This window comes from Sinocyclocheilus rhinocerous, unplaced genomic scaffold (assembly GCF_001515625.1).
Source record: "Sinocyclocheilus rhinocerous isolate Xijiao unplaced genomic scaffold, SAMN03320098_v1.1 scaffold100, whole genome shotgun sequence".
Taxonomy (NCBI): Eukaryota; Metazoa; Chordata; class Actinopteri; order Cypriniformes; family Cyprinidae; genus Sinocyclocheilus; species Sinocyclocheilus rhinocerous.
In genome coordinates, this window is record NW_015624543.1 from 341,301 (window position 1) to 355,638 (window position 14,338).

At 35.9% G+C, this 14,338-nt stretch overlaps 2 protein-coding genes across 3 annotated transcripts; one reads left to right on the top strand and one right to left on the bottom strand.

Annotated features, from left to right (window-relative positions):
* Nucleotides 1-429: 429 nt before the first annotated feature.
* On the bottom strand, nt 430-5,215 carry LOC107741967 (cerebellin-2-like). Its single transcript, XM_016554796.1, has 5 exons — nt 5,195-5,215; nt 3,454-3,526; nt 2,571-3,069; nt 1,436-1,555; nt 430-1,299 (listed from the first exon to the last, which is right to left on the bottom strand). Exons 3-5 carry the CDS (start codon nt 2,856-2,858, stop codon nt 1,102-1,104), a joined length of 606 nt encoding a protein of 201 aa, XP_016410282.1. The 5' UTR covers nt 2,859-3,069; nt 3,454-3,526; nt 5,195-5,215; the 3' UTR covers nt 430-1,101.
* Nucleotides 5,216-6,658: 1,443 nt separating this feature from the next.
* LOC107741976 (F-box only protein 15-like) lies at nt 6,659-13,476 on the top strand. 2 transcript variants are annotated; one of them, XM_016554808.1, is made up of 10 exons: nt 6,659-6,823; nt 6,928-7,017; nt 7,249-7,353; nt 7,456-7,689; nt 9,805-10,005; nt 10,089-10,212; nt 11,213-11,292; nt 11,524-11,669; nt 12,127-12,251; nt 12,352-13,476. In XM_016554808.1, exons 1-10 carry the CDS (start codon nt 6,747-6,749, stop codon nt 12,619-12,621), a joined length of 1,452 nt encoding a protein of 483 aa, XP_016410294.1. In that variant the 5' UTR covers nt 6,659-6,746; the 3' UTR covers nt 12,622-13,476. The 2 variants fall into 2 exon arrangements, with proteins under 2 accessions (XP_016410294.1, XP_016410302.1); XM_016554816.1 differs by lacking the exons at nt 6,659-6,823; nt 6,928-7,017 and having other exon boundaries at nt 7,262-7,357.
* Nucleotides 13,477-14,338: the final 862 nt, after the last annotated feature.

Sequence of the window (14,338 nt, forward strand, 5' to 3'; positions counted from 1 at the left end):
ACCTTGTTTCAGTCCATCCATTCAGGTATGTATCATTATCATAAGTAATGGAGGGGAGGCTTTGGGAAAAGATTTTGAGTTTTATACTAAAATAATTGCTGAACAGACAATGATTCAAGGTTGCAAAAAAATAAATAAATACATAATATATTTAGAGCAGCATACATAATTGTTTATCATCCAGTCTTGAGACATCAGCGAATATTCTTAAGTCCGAGTGTTGCTTCAGCACCATGGACAGTGCTGTTATATTGTCAGTCTATTTTCATTGTAGTCAAGCAAAGAAAAATGCTTTTTGCGCATGCGCAATTCGTTAATGCGATTTTATCATTCATTAGAAAAATAATCAAGGTTAATAATAATAAAAAAAGATTGAGTAAATATGTGTACAATACAATATTTTATTAGGCGGGACATTATATTGGGACTTTTCTTTTTCCACAACTTACATCTGTGAGCATTGTCACTGAACACTAAATCAATCAAAGCTACTTATTATCCGGAATGTAGAACACACCATAATGTAAATATGTATTTTATAAATTAGATAGCTGTCTAGCAAAAAGTTTTTAAGACGTCTCCATTGGCTGATATATGATGTATTTTTTTCTCATTATAATCACTGTATAGCAGGTGGCCTACATTTGGCATATTTTCAGTATGTTCGGCATCCAAACGACACATCATTGACAGCACAAAACAGGAATCTTCCATTCGTGCAAAAAATGCTCTGGGGCCATAACGCACTTCCGCAGCTCCACACCACACACCTCACTGGACGGAAGCCGAATCATTAAGGCTATACAAACACAAAATAAAGCACTGATAAATACACCTAGTTCGGGATTTGAAGTTCGTCTTCGTCTTAAATATCTTCTCTTTTATATAGCGGTCCAGGTAACTGTCAGTTGCGAATTGTTTCCCATCGATAAAATCCAAACAATCGCGACTGAAAATAGCTGCGGCCAAAAAAGGCGGGAACTCCCGGTGTACGCGTCCATATGCAGTTTTGCTAGATTTCTGTTTTGTTCGAAGAACTGAAACTCGTTCGTCCTCGGTCTCTTGGAAAATATTACTCGCAGTAACACGTCTGCGAGTCAGTTATAGAGGAAAGACTAAAAATCCAGAGAACGTGGAGTATTTCCATCCGCCCATTAGATTCCCTCGTTCCAACTTGAGATAGACTCGATCCTCGCGCTCCACCATCAGTAGAACTCCGTTACTCGCCGCCTCCCGCGTGACATCCTGATCCCCAGCAAAAGCAGATATGACCGGGTACTCATTCTGCATCAGATTAACCTGAATAACAGGACATAGCGCACTTTAGTCCTTTGAAAGCAGAGAATCGGCTTTCCACGAGGGTTCGTGAATAACGCACAGAATGAGAGGTGACTGCAATAGTATTTTGTGCAAAAACACAAGCTGCTCTGCTCACCTGTATGGTTTGTCTGTTGTAGACCTTGACCACATGAAAGCTGAAACTGTATATTCCTCTCCGTGGTGCGGTAAACAGACTCGCTTTTAGGTCGAAATGATTGCCAATGTTTACTAAGACCTGAAACAAAAGCAACATGACGCGTTACAAATCCACTAGCAAACGAAAATGTGTGAATCGCCATATCACATTTACTTTTAACTCTGCAATTTTACACTGACACATGCGGATCTTTGAGCGCAATGTGGCAAGCTGTATTAACATTTTTTCCTTACAACCAACCAGTAAATATTTTTGTTTTCAGATGTTTTTTATTAGTATAAGATAATATAAGATTTTTCAGTTTCACTAGTAGGCTAGACTAACTGTTCATAGGCTACTTATTCCAATAGTGGGAAATAACCTTTTTTTTGCCATTTAATTCTATGGAATCTGTGGTCCAGATATCAATTCATTTTCAACTAGTATGTATTCAAATTATTGCTAGTCGATATTTCAGTTTTACAAGTACTATTCATTTGGGCACTATTACTTCTTCTTTGGTTATTTGTAACTGTTTGAATGGTTAGCTACTAGTATCAGTTCCAGTTGTGCTAGTACTTATTTATTTGACACTAGAACCTATTTAAAACTCAGTATCTATCCTGCTGGTTACAAAAACATTTCTTGTCGCAATTGTTTACATGTTAAACCGGCTTGCCATAAGCGCATTCCAAACCTGTCAACGTCGGGTCAGTTTTAATTACTACAGGTCGATTTTAATGACAGCGGGTCGGTTATTGTTAATCTAAACACGCCTCGCTTGTTGTTAATCTAAACACTTGGGTTAAATTTCACATTTTTGACAGTACGGGCGACAAAAATTATTTTGCAACTAAGCAATTTGTTGAAAGATATTATGGAGACTATTAGGAACTTCACACATTTTATCTGACCAACACTAAATAGCCTACGTTTAATGAAATAATGTGAATTACCCTGAAAATCAAGATACGCGACTGAATTAGTTAATAACGTACATCGTCCAATAGAATAGACGCATTTGTCACTTCGTGAAGTTTCTGGTTGAAATTCCTGAGCACAGCAATACATATGCAGTTCCTGTGATTACAAAGTCACCAACGGGACACCTGACCTGGTCAAAATAGATGGTCATGGATGTGTTGCTCATCTCCGAAGGTTCGTGGTTTGTCCCTCTGACGGCCGAAAAAGCCAATTTGGCGCTGCCGGAGCGCACAGATATCCCAAGCGAAGAGGTGACTCCTCCGTCAGAAGAGGGGTTGGAGTCGCACACCACCAGACACTTTCCCTCCAGAACAATGGGTTCCGTGTCATTCTGGCCCAGACAGAGCCCTATGCCACATCCCAGGATTAAGGCGAGAGCCAGCATGGCAAAGGGTCCGGGACAGGCTGCTGGCACCATGATCGGAACGAGAATCCTCTGCAAACTGATCTTAACCACCAGCCCCTTGGAGGTTTGATGTGGCTCTATCACCTGTTCCAAACTAACCTCTCTCTCTCACTCACTTTCTCTCTCTCACTTACTCTCTCTCTGTAACTCACCGTCAGACACTCCTTTTCTTCTCGTCTATGCGCATCAGTTTAAGGTGCTCAGAATATTTGCACAATGGTCCCTGAATGATAAAAAAACGAGAAATCAGAACAAAATGTATAAATATTTTAAAAACAATAATAGTGCACGAATACTAATTTCTCAGTGAATATAGCTAATCTCTCAGTATGATGCTTGAAGATAAATTGCGCAACGATGCGCAACACCTAATCTCGACTAAAAATACAAGGTTAGCTGCGTTTAACTCACGTAAAACGTAAACAAAAATACAGTTTTAAAGTTCCGCGTTATCTTTTCCATAGTTAGTATCACTTCTATAACAATTACATACCTTTCCAATGAAATAATAAAATCAATAAATATCAACAACAGCACAATGAAATCTAGTATTTCATTCTATGTTATCTTTTGCCTCATTTCTACTTGATGTTGTCCATTATGTTACCTGTTAAATACATAGTTGGTGCAATCTGTGTGTCTGCTCCTTCAGCTGCCTTGAGAAGGAGTGAAGCGCGCACCTAATAAGAGTGGAGAAAACCAATTGCTCCTTCATTCTTTTTGGAGGGCGATTCACGCCCATCCCTTCTTTTCAAGTACAATAATAATTCTGGAGCGGACGTTTCTGGACATAAAAGTCAGGGGCGGCCAGAATCTTGGATTTAAGAGTTTGTCTGCACAATAACAGCTAATTTATCAACCAATTTTTGGTGACATCAGTATTCGTTTTACATAGCAATAGCAAACATATAGTTTTGCATATAGGATACAGTAAGTAGACCAGCTATAAATTTGAAGCTGATATTATATAGCTTAATACCAGAAAAATAGACATGCAATTTAATAATATCAGAATACAGGTGGAATGCCTTCAGAGTCAAACAAAAATCTTGTGCTCCACCCTGTGGAGAAGAAGTGCTATGATCCTCTGTCTGTCATCCACACTGTTCCCTCTTACTAGATCTCAAACCATATGTTTATTAAGTTTATATTTTTAAATAAACACTTTGAAATATGGTTGGTCTACAAGGGCTTGATGAACAATGGCTGGTCATAAAATGTCTAAGTTGTGGGTTGTTTTAAGTGATTCCTTAAAGAAACATTTTTGGTTCCCAAAGAACCTTTCAGTGATCACTTTACAATAAGGTAAGTTAATCAGAGGCGGACAAAGTACTCAACTCCATTACTTGAGTGAAAGTACAGATACTGCTGGTCAAACATTACTCCATTAATACATTAACTTACATGACCAAGCAATACGCAATACATTTGTTACAGTATTTATGAATCTCTGTTAATGTTGGTTAATACAACCATTTGTATTGATTTAAAATAATTTTTTCTTTGTTAGTTCATGTTATGAAGTTAAATATTGTTAATGGATCATTGATAAAAGGTGTTACCAAGTTCTTAAGGACTCAACCATTTCTTCTTAGCGTGAAGAACATTTTAAAAATCTAAAGAACCATTTTCTGCTATAAAGTACATTTTGAGAAATGGAAAGGTTCCATGGATGTTAAAAGTTCTTCATTAAACTATATGCCAATAAAGAACCTTTATTTTTAAGAGTGCACAGTAAAGCAACTTCTTGTATTAATAGACATACTGTATGTTGTTAAAAAATTGTGAAGAAAATGAAAAACAATGAATCTCTTTAAAAAGAGACAATCTACAACTGAAAGTTGCTAAAACGTGGCTTCATACATCTGAGAATCGTCATTCTCTAAATAAAACATGTAATAGGCGATCAGTTTTGTGCTTTCTATCTTTTAAAAAGCTTTTCAGAAGAGCTCTGGAGTTGCTGTAAAGTGTATAAAGTGTGATGCTAGGTTTGACAGGTCTACTCAGTATGTGTTATGTCCACTGAACCCATTCTTAACCTCCCTAATTAATAGTTTCCCTCACTCTTCAAAGTTGCTAATTGGAAATATTATGTAAGACGATCGCGACTGGTGCCTTCTAAAGAGTGAAATGGGGATACTGCTTTAATTCATAATGGAATGACTCAATGTCTGTATTATATCTGAAGTATAATAGGTACTTCACAATATTGCATTCTTAGGACACTTGAGAGACTTTGCCTGTCAGTTCAAAACAGCAAATACTATCCTAACTATATTTTATTAACAAATTTGCAAATATAAATAGCCAGAACAATGGTTTTAAAATATATTTCAAGTAAACTTCACCTGCAACAGTTAGGTTAAGTTTGACAAGAATAGCACTGTTGAGAGTGACAGGCTCTGTGGAGGTTGACGGTGAGTATTCGAGATCAGCGGCTGACCTAGGGCTTGCAGAAGGGCGAGAAAAAGAAAGAAAACATCAAATGTCAAGCTTGGTGGGCACTGGGCCTGTGTATCACGGGGCCCTGAGCCATTTATGCCCACAGAGAAGAACTCTCCCCAACCATGAGAAACCGTACATTACTGTGAATGTTATGACTATTTAATCTGACAGGCAGCAGACCACCATAACAAAAAAAAAATCCCTTTGCTTTTTTTTTTTGCTTTATTAAAATCTCATCCAATATATTTCACAAGGAATAGTTCACCCAAAAATGAAAATTTGCTGAAAATGTACTTACCCTCAAGCCATCCAAGATATGTCAAGATAAGTCACCAAATGACTGTGTTGCCTCCCACAAGGACAACATAATACTGAAGTTCGCTGATGACACCGCAGTGATAGGACGGATCACTGGCGGGGATGAAGCGGCCTACAGGAGGGAGGTGGCCAGTCTTGTGACATGGTGTGAGGACAACAACCTCACCCTCAACACGGACAAGACAAAGGAGATGATAGTGGACTTGAGGAAAAAGAGGGATGAAATCCAGCTAAAATACGAGTCCTTCATAATATTGGTTTCTCCAGTGAAAAAGTTGTTTCTCATCTGAATCAGGAGATAAATATGCACAAATCAAACATTGTTTAAAAGTAATAACAGTCTAAAAGAGTTCAAAACAAAAATAATCATGACTTTTGAAGAGAGAGGACAATAGAGGGTGGATTTTTCACTGGAGGAAGTGTTATTGTGGATTACAGAAGTTATGGTTTAAGTCAATGCCTTAATGATGGATTTATTTCTTACAAATATGCAGCTTTTCGCCTCAAAAGACATTATGCACTGGAGTGGTGTGGATTACTTGTGGATTATTGTGATGTTTTTATCAGCTGTTTGAACTCTTATTCTGATGGCACCCATTCACTGCAGAGGATCCATTTTTGAAGCAGCAAAAAATTGAAAACAAACAAACAAAAACTGGAATGAAAGGAATTAAAGAATGAACATTATATATACAATAAATAAATAAATAAATAAGCCTACTTTTTCAAATTGTTCACGTAGCATTAGAACCCCCGTGCGGCTCTCAGGGTGTTCATGAATCCTCCTGACCTGTTGGGGGCAGTATTTCCCCAGATAGTCACATCACCTGTTAGTAGAAGAATGTAGTTGTGGCAACAATGTTTTTTTTTTTTAATTTTTTTAGCTTTTCCTCGGAATAGCATGTTATAACTCTTCGCTGAACTGTTTAATGTCCTACTAGTATGTAAGACTGTACCCATTAAAAAAAAAAAACTCTGTGAGATGACAGTGCGCCCTGTGTAGTGCGACGAATGCACTTAGCACCTGCGCAGAAGCGCGCTGGCCTGGTTACCTTGACAGCGAGATGCCGGAAGAGCGAGATTGAACAGATAACAAATTAAGAGGCACTTAAACACGCTTCACAAGAGATACAAATTATGTTTTCGCAATCCGTGAAGACCCAGAGGCAAGATGCTGGGCAGCCTTCAATTATTAAATCAAAATCCATGTCCAGGTTGTTGTTGCTTCTATGTTATTTCGCTTCATTCTGGCTTTAATGCTTCTGCACTGCAGAGCTCTGCTAGATCGTTTCAGTGTGTTTGTGTTTAATTTTCTCAGAAAACAAAGAAAAGCGGCTCTACAACATCCATCAGTCCACAGAATGACATCCAAACGCAGAGAAAAGACTTGTGAAAACTCCTTAGAAAGGCATGTTTTGCGAGTATGGTAACTTTTTTAGCCTCACCGTGACTCACCGTACTTTTTTTTGTGTGTGTAATTAAAGTAGCTATATGCATGGACAAATTGTTATTTATTTATTGTTTGTTAAATAAGATGCCACATCTCTATCTGTCTGTTCATTCATCTGTTCATCTATCATGTATCTATATCTATCCTTTTATATTTATCTGTCTATTTGTTTTATCTGATTTAAACTAGGATGCCACTGGAGATCATTCTCAGGATTCTCTCGTACTTGGATACTGGGTGTCTTTTCTGCATTAGTTTTGTCAACAAGCACTTCCATGAACTGTCCAACAGCAAGTGCGTGAGTTTGTTTTTCTCCAGACCCTTTTTTTTTGTCTCTCAAAGCTAAAAAAAAAAATCTATCAAAATAATTTCTTCCTTATCCTGATGTCCTTGCAGTGCTATGTGGTATCAGTTTTACATCAATAAACGTACAAAAAAGAAGAAAGCCAGCCAAGAAGACCAGATGATACATGTCCTTGGTATGGTGGGTGTGCAGGAGAGGCCAAAGGGATACTGGAGAAACACGTTCTTCAAAGAAATTGCTGGCCTGAACTTGAACAAGTGGAGAACGAAACTACGACTCATCGACCCTTTTTCAGGACTGCCGCGTCATACAGAGGAAGTCATAAGGTTAGAGATTGTGGCTTTTGTGGTTTAGTTTATTTGAGATTTCACAAATATGTGGTCTAATTAAATGTGTAAATCTTAAAATCGATGTCTCTTGAAATCCCTTTTATATTTTATGATTATTATATCCTTCATTTAAGACGACGAGAGCATTGGTTTGGCGTTATGACACGCAATCTGTATGTTTCTTTATATAAATACGTATGCATAATCTATGTTTAGTTGTTTTGGTTTAGCCTATATCTTTCATCTCTCTTTCTGTACATCCCTACATTTAGTAATACACAACAAGACTTTGTAGTCAAAATATCGTCTTTGTTGTGACCTATGTAATTTGTTGAAGATGGCATATCCCCCATCAAATATATGTCAGGGTGTGTTTTTCCCTCCTGCAGTGTCTGGGCTTATTAAAGGTGAGTGTGAGAGTCAGCGTCTTAGATTTGCTCTGTGCTCTTGGGCGATGGGATACGGAAACACGCTTGATGATCTGCAGGCCGCGGCGTGCTGTTGTCTTAACCTCTGATTAGAGCTGCCGGGCCACTCAATTTTTCAACTCAAAGAGTGTGTGGCATACAGGGGGAATGAAAATAATTGTGGTCCCCTCAGAAGGCTGGGTGAATTGTACAAATAAATTGCTTGGCCCCTACCTCTTGCCCAGACAAATCCCCATAGGTTCCTCAGTTACAAAGACACCGAAGGATCAGATTTACTTCGGTAATAATCATCTCCACTGACTTGCAGACACAACCAACAGCTATTAATCTCTCTGGGACTCTGCTTGTATCTCGTCTTACAGCATTAATTGATATCATATGGTGCCAATGCCAGGCACATGATGCATCATATTAGGTATTTCCCCAAACTAATGCCCTGCTTCTTTCAGAATTAATGTCATTCATAGTATCTTGCTAAAACAGACACTTCCCTGCTCTTAATCAATTGAATTAGGTTAATAACAGCACTGCACATCAGTCAGTCAATCAATCAATCAATAGTATTTTTATTTTGTTTCCCAGTTAATCTTTCAGTTTTCATCTTTCCACATGAACACAATTTTGATTCTCAAAATAAAAATAAATAAATGAATAAATAAATACAAATTATTGTTTTTTAGCAGCCTTCTTTTTATGATACTTTGACTCTTTACCTTGGATTCTCCACCTTTAAAAATAGTTTTGTATTTATGCATTTAAAATAGTTTGTTTCATTCATTAATTTTATTAACTTAATACAAATGTCTCTGAAAACAACATTATCTTTCAGTTTTCATATTTCAGAATTGCAGTTTTGCAAGTAAAGACGTTTATCTTGTTTTAGGAATTTTTTACCCATTGGCAACATTTTTCTTATTATTTTAGGCATAAACCTGACTAAACTTTATAAGAGTTTTGCTTTATACATTTTATTCAATTCATGCAATAAAATGAATAATAAACTTAATTCAAAATATAGTCTCTAAAACAACATTATATTTCAGTTTTCTTAATTCAGAATTATAACTTTTGCAAGTAATGCAATTTATCTTGTTTTAGAGATGCTCATTTATAAAAAAAATTTCCCCTGTTGGCAACATTTGTATTATTATTTTAAGCCTAAACCTCAATTTATAACTTAATTAGACTTTTGCTTTAAGTATGCTAAACAAATTAATTAATAATTAACTTTAGAATATAGTATCAAAAAATAACATTTTCTCTCAGTTTTCATATTTCAGAACATTTTGGATGTAATGAAATAGTTTTATTATTTTATTATTTATTAGGTCTAAACCTTACTTTTTAACTTCATTAGATTTTTGCTTTATACATGCTTAAAAATGCAATTGATAATACACTTATTTAAAAATATAGTATTTGAAAAACAGTGTTATCTTTCAGTTTCATATTTCAGCATTATACATTTTTTTTGCATAAGTAAAGAAGTGTATCTTGTTTTAGGGATGCTACAGGAACAAAAGACAGTATTTTCATCAGCTTAGTGTTTTCTTTTACAATACATTTGATGTTTTCTTTATGTTGTATTCCCCACTTCTTCAAAAAAACAACAAAAAAGGCATTGCCCTTAAATGATCTGAGAGCAGAGGTGTCAGATGTGGTTTGTGTCATGTGTGTCTGGCAGGAGTCTGTGCATTACATGGGAGATCACAGTGACTGATGGGAGAGGACGGCAGAGCACCTTTGAGCAGTCTCATGCCTCCTTCAGTAGTACGGCTGTTTTTGTGCTCTGGGGTGCTGTCAGTTGGCCTCCTTTCAACCAGCTCACCTCGCTTGAGCTTCATGGAGTGTTGCGGGTGCCACTCAATTGTCCTGCTCCTTACAGGTATGGTAGGTGCCAATTAGAAAGCTACACCTTTACTCCAACCTAAATGAGTGATGTAGTTGTTTCCATCTTGTGCCTTTCAGGCCGGGCTGGAAATCAGTTATGTCCAAAGTAAAGCTTCAAAGAGAACACAGTGAGTTGTGTGTTTCAGACAAGATTGTCAAGATGCTGTATGTTGGACAGGGCGTAACTTTGGGATTCTGGAAGGTATTTTCCAATTCTAGAGTTGACCTTGTTCATTGTGGAGAAAACATACATTTTGTGAGTCTTCTTTTATTCATATTGCGGTTTTATTTTGCTCTTTTTTTTTTTTTTTAATTGTTGTTTTGTTTATGCATTTTGTTTATTTAGTCTTTTTTGTTTTTTGCTTCTGTTGCACTTGATGTTTTGAATTTATTATATCTTAGAATCTTTTTTTCAAAATAAATTCATACTTTTAATCAGCAATCATGCATTAATTGATTAAAAGACTAAAAACTTAAGAGTAAATTAAGACTTCCATTTTACAGAAGATTTCTATTTCCTAGCAACGACAACTGCGCTAAACACTGAGACAAGAAATAAATACACTTACAAGCTGCTTTTAACTTCTGCTGATTGACTGCTTCTCACAAAGACTATTTCTTTACATTGTTTTGCTGGCGCTTGAACACACTTTCAACCTGTTTGAACACACCTGTTTATCCCAACAAATGGCCAAGCAAAGCGCACGACACTGACAAGGTACGCGATACAGTACGAGACCAAACGCCATTTCAGCACGTCATATATGTCTTATATTTCATATAAATGTTGTTTTTGAGCTTTCTGTTCATCAAAAAATCTTTTAAAAATGTTTTAAAAATAATTATGATAATGTTTCTTGAGCGGCAAATCAGCATATTAGAATGATTTCTGAAGGATCATGTGACACTGAAGACTGGAGTAATGGTTGCTGAAAATTCAGCTCTGCCATCACAGGAATAAATTTCATTTAAAAAAAAATCAAAATAGAAATCTGTTATTTTAAATTATAATATTTATTTAAGTTTTTGCTTAAATGCATACATTTTCAAAAACATTAAATAATTATTACCAAAATTTTTTTGAATAGTAGTGTGTATATTATTATAATTATTATTATTGATAGTAGTGGTATTCATAATATAAAAATAATAATATTTCATTTCAACAATACAACAATTGTTAATTTGGTGCTTCTATACAGGACCAGTGGGGAATTGCTTTTGTCATGGTGAACTTGCACAATCACAGACTTGTGGAAAGAAGTCTTCATGCATCTATTAGGTATTGCTGTATTTCCTCTTATCATTTATCTTTTATAAAACTTGTATCAAGGTGTAATAACTCCATTTTCTGGTGAAGTTGGACACTGTACAGCTCTGACTCATCAGTTGTTAAACCATCTGATTTACCCCAATACTGTCTCTACAGTCTTCAGTGTGAAAAGGTAAATTGACACAAACTTTGTAGTTAATCTCTTTTGTTCCCTTCTTTATCCTTCCTTCACACTACTAGTCCATGTACAGCAGCTGGAGTCAGTGCTTTGTTTGATGATGTGGACCCGGAGTATGGTCTCAATGGATACACTGCTTACATTGAACTGCACAATACAGTGAGAATCATCATGTCTGGCCGCTTTTCCCAGCTGTTTTGCAGGAGAGGTAAAAACAGACATAGTGCGCTGCACTGTAAGAAGAATAAGAGTTCAAAGGAACACTTGACTCATTTATAATGATTTTAAAATCATTCCCCATTAAAGTAATAGTTTACAGTATGAAAACTGACATCCAACTGATGGTACAAAATAAATAATAGCCTTACAAGTAAATGAATGAGCAGTTGGCTATTTCTACAGTTTTACACTATTCCTCAACAGTTGATTGTACTAGATTCTCAACAGTAGATGGCGCTAGATTCCCAAAAATATATCAGTGTTGTCCTGCTCTAAGCAAAATTAAGATGTTTTTACTAAGCCGTTATTTAATACAAGGACTTTGATACAATTATCTAGAATTTTGAGTTTCTAATTTAAGAATTAAGTGTCACTTGTATTCTGTATATCTCATCTTTGGTAGACAACCGCAAAGTATCTTAGCATACCTCTTTTTTACTCTCCAGATCAGATTTCTGATGGTTATCTTCCACTGGAAGTGATCAGTGAGAATAACAGATCTCCAAATATTCATCTGGTTGGAGACGTCAGCTTGCCTTGGAGGACTGAAGCTTTACATGGAACTATCAAGGTACAGAATCACCACACTGGTCCAATCATCCTCACTTTTTATTCACAGTATTTTAATACTTATGTAAGGATGTATTTCATGGTCTAATTGCTGTCTTCAGGACTGTTGCATGATCAGCCTCACTGTATGGGATGAAGCCAAGCAGCCTTTTTGGTGTGTCAGCGCTCCTGTTGTGATGACAAAAGCAAGTCAGGACACAGTATCATATGATTTTGATGGCGGGAGTTTCTCCATTCTATACCAAGACTCCGAGGGGAGGGTTGAGATGAGGCTGAAGCAGATGGAGAATAAGGACCAGTATTTTGTGGTAAATCTAGTGATTTACATTGCTGTCGCCAAAGTGAATAAGCACTTTGGGAGAGATTACTGAAGCCTTCGTATGCCATTTCAGTTTATATGACGACCGTTTTACTATATTTGACTTAAGAACAAGCAGGGACGCTGCAGTAACTCAGGATTGTAGCAAGATTTAACTCCTGTCAAGATTATTGTAGCTTTTTCTTGTCAGGTTAATGTTTTGGTTGAATGTTTCTATACATTTTAATATCACCAAACACATAAATACACATTTTCACAGATCTTTATATTTGTAATTGCAGGCTATAAAAGTCATCCTGTCACAAAGAGAGGGATATTCATGTCAAGTTGATAAAATCTAAATAATAGAATAAGAGGAAACCCATAAAAAAAAAACTTCCATAGAATCAAGAGCTAAGGAATAAAAATGGACCTTTAAGCGGATTTAAAATTGCCAGTGGAGGAGGAGGATCTAAACGGTTCCAGAACTGAGAAATCTCCCTTACAGCGTGAACAGGACAGAAGGAAGTTGATTGCATAACCTTGGGGCAGAGTATGCATGAAGGAATTTACAAATATATTGTGGAGAAATACCACGCTGGGCCACTTTTATAACTATAAGCAAATTGGTAATTATTGGTACTAGTTAATTTGATTCTAATAAGAAAGATGTGATCTCTTATTTTGGATTTTCACTAAAAGTCTCACTGGTGTGTACTGAACCATCTGGAGATGAGATTGAGACGTGCCTGCATACATATAGTTACAGTAATCAAGCTAGGATTGTTTCCAAGTCCTTTAAAAAAAAATCTTTCAATTTAGCAGCAGATCTGAGCTGAAAGATCCTTAATGATGAAACTAATCTGCTGGTTAAAAAAGACACCAAGCATCTCAATATTATTGTGCTAATTGTGCTAATAACTACTTACTGAACCCAATGATGAAAAAATGGTTATTATAGTTAATTAAAACCATTAAATAAACGTTACTTGAAATAAGAAAGTTAACTGAAATAAAATATATATATTTAAAAAAAAAAAAGCTAATAAAATGACAAAAACGCAACAAAAGTACTAAAACTTTAACAAAAATTAAAATAGAAAATAAAATAAAAAATGATGAAAAAACACTGGATGAAAGTTGGAGAACTAGTTTTTTTATGGTAAAAAGTAAAACGGATTTCTTAAATAATTTTAATTGGAAAATATTTAATTGAACAGCATATGGAAAAACTGATCTTGTCACCTAGGCATAAGTGAATGCATCTCATTATTAAAGTTTTTTTTTTTTTTGTATTGACATACTGTAAGTTAAGTTTATTGCAGTGTTGTTGATCAGTTATTCATTGTTTTGAACTTATGGATTCATGATCATGTCAAAACCAAAGGCATTGAATCCACTTAACTTGATTTTCCTTTCAATCTTCATCAGGAATGGCACATTTTTTCCCCATTACACTTATTTCTAAATGAAATGATTTGCATAATGGATCGTTTTGGATGGTGATGTGTTACTCTACTGGCAGAATGTTTCTTACTGTGGAACATGACAGAATTCTTGTATGCCTGGCGGTTGATTTCACTATATTATTCATAGGCAATAGACATTTCTCTGCCCTAGAGGTAGATTATGTTCTTTTGTCATAGCGTCAAATTACACTTTAAATCTCCGCTGCATTTGTTTATGCAAATGTAATAGTCCATAAAACTTTCGGTTGAAGTGCTTGACTTATCACGCCATAACACCGAGGACATTATAAGAGTATGTAATGGGATTTCAGTGTGTGACTC

Coding starts and splice junctions, on each gene's coding strand:
- LOC107741967 (XM_016554796.1), bottom strand. CDS start 2,858: ATGGTGCCAGCAGCCTGTCCCGGACCCTTTGCCATGCTGGCTCTCGCC. Junction 1,556..2,570: donor TGACCATCTATTTTGACCAG/GTCAGGTGTCCC, acceptor CTTTTGTTTCAG/GTCTTAGTAAACATTGGCAA. Junction 1,300..1,435: donor ACAACAGACAAACCATACAG/GTGAGCAGAGCA, acceptor CCTGTTATTCAG/GTTAATCTGATGCAGAATGA.
- LOC107741976 (XM_016554808.1), top strand. CDS start 6,747: ATGTTTTCGCAATCCGTGAAGACCCAGAGGCAAGATGCTGGGCAGCCT. Junction 7,354..7,455: donor CATGAACTGTCCAACAGCAA/GTGCGTGAGTTT, acceptor ATGTCCTTGCAG/TGCTATGTGGTATCAGTTTT. Junction 11,670..12,126: donor CCAGCTGTTTTGCAGGAGAG/GTAAAAACAGAC, acceptor TTTACTCTCCAG/ATCAGATTTCTGATGGTTAT.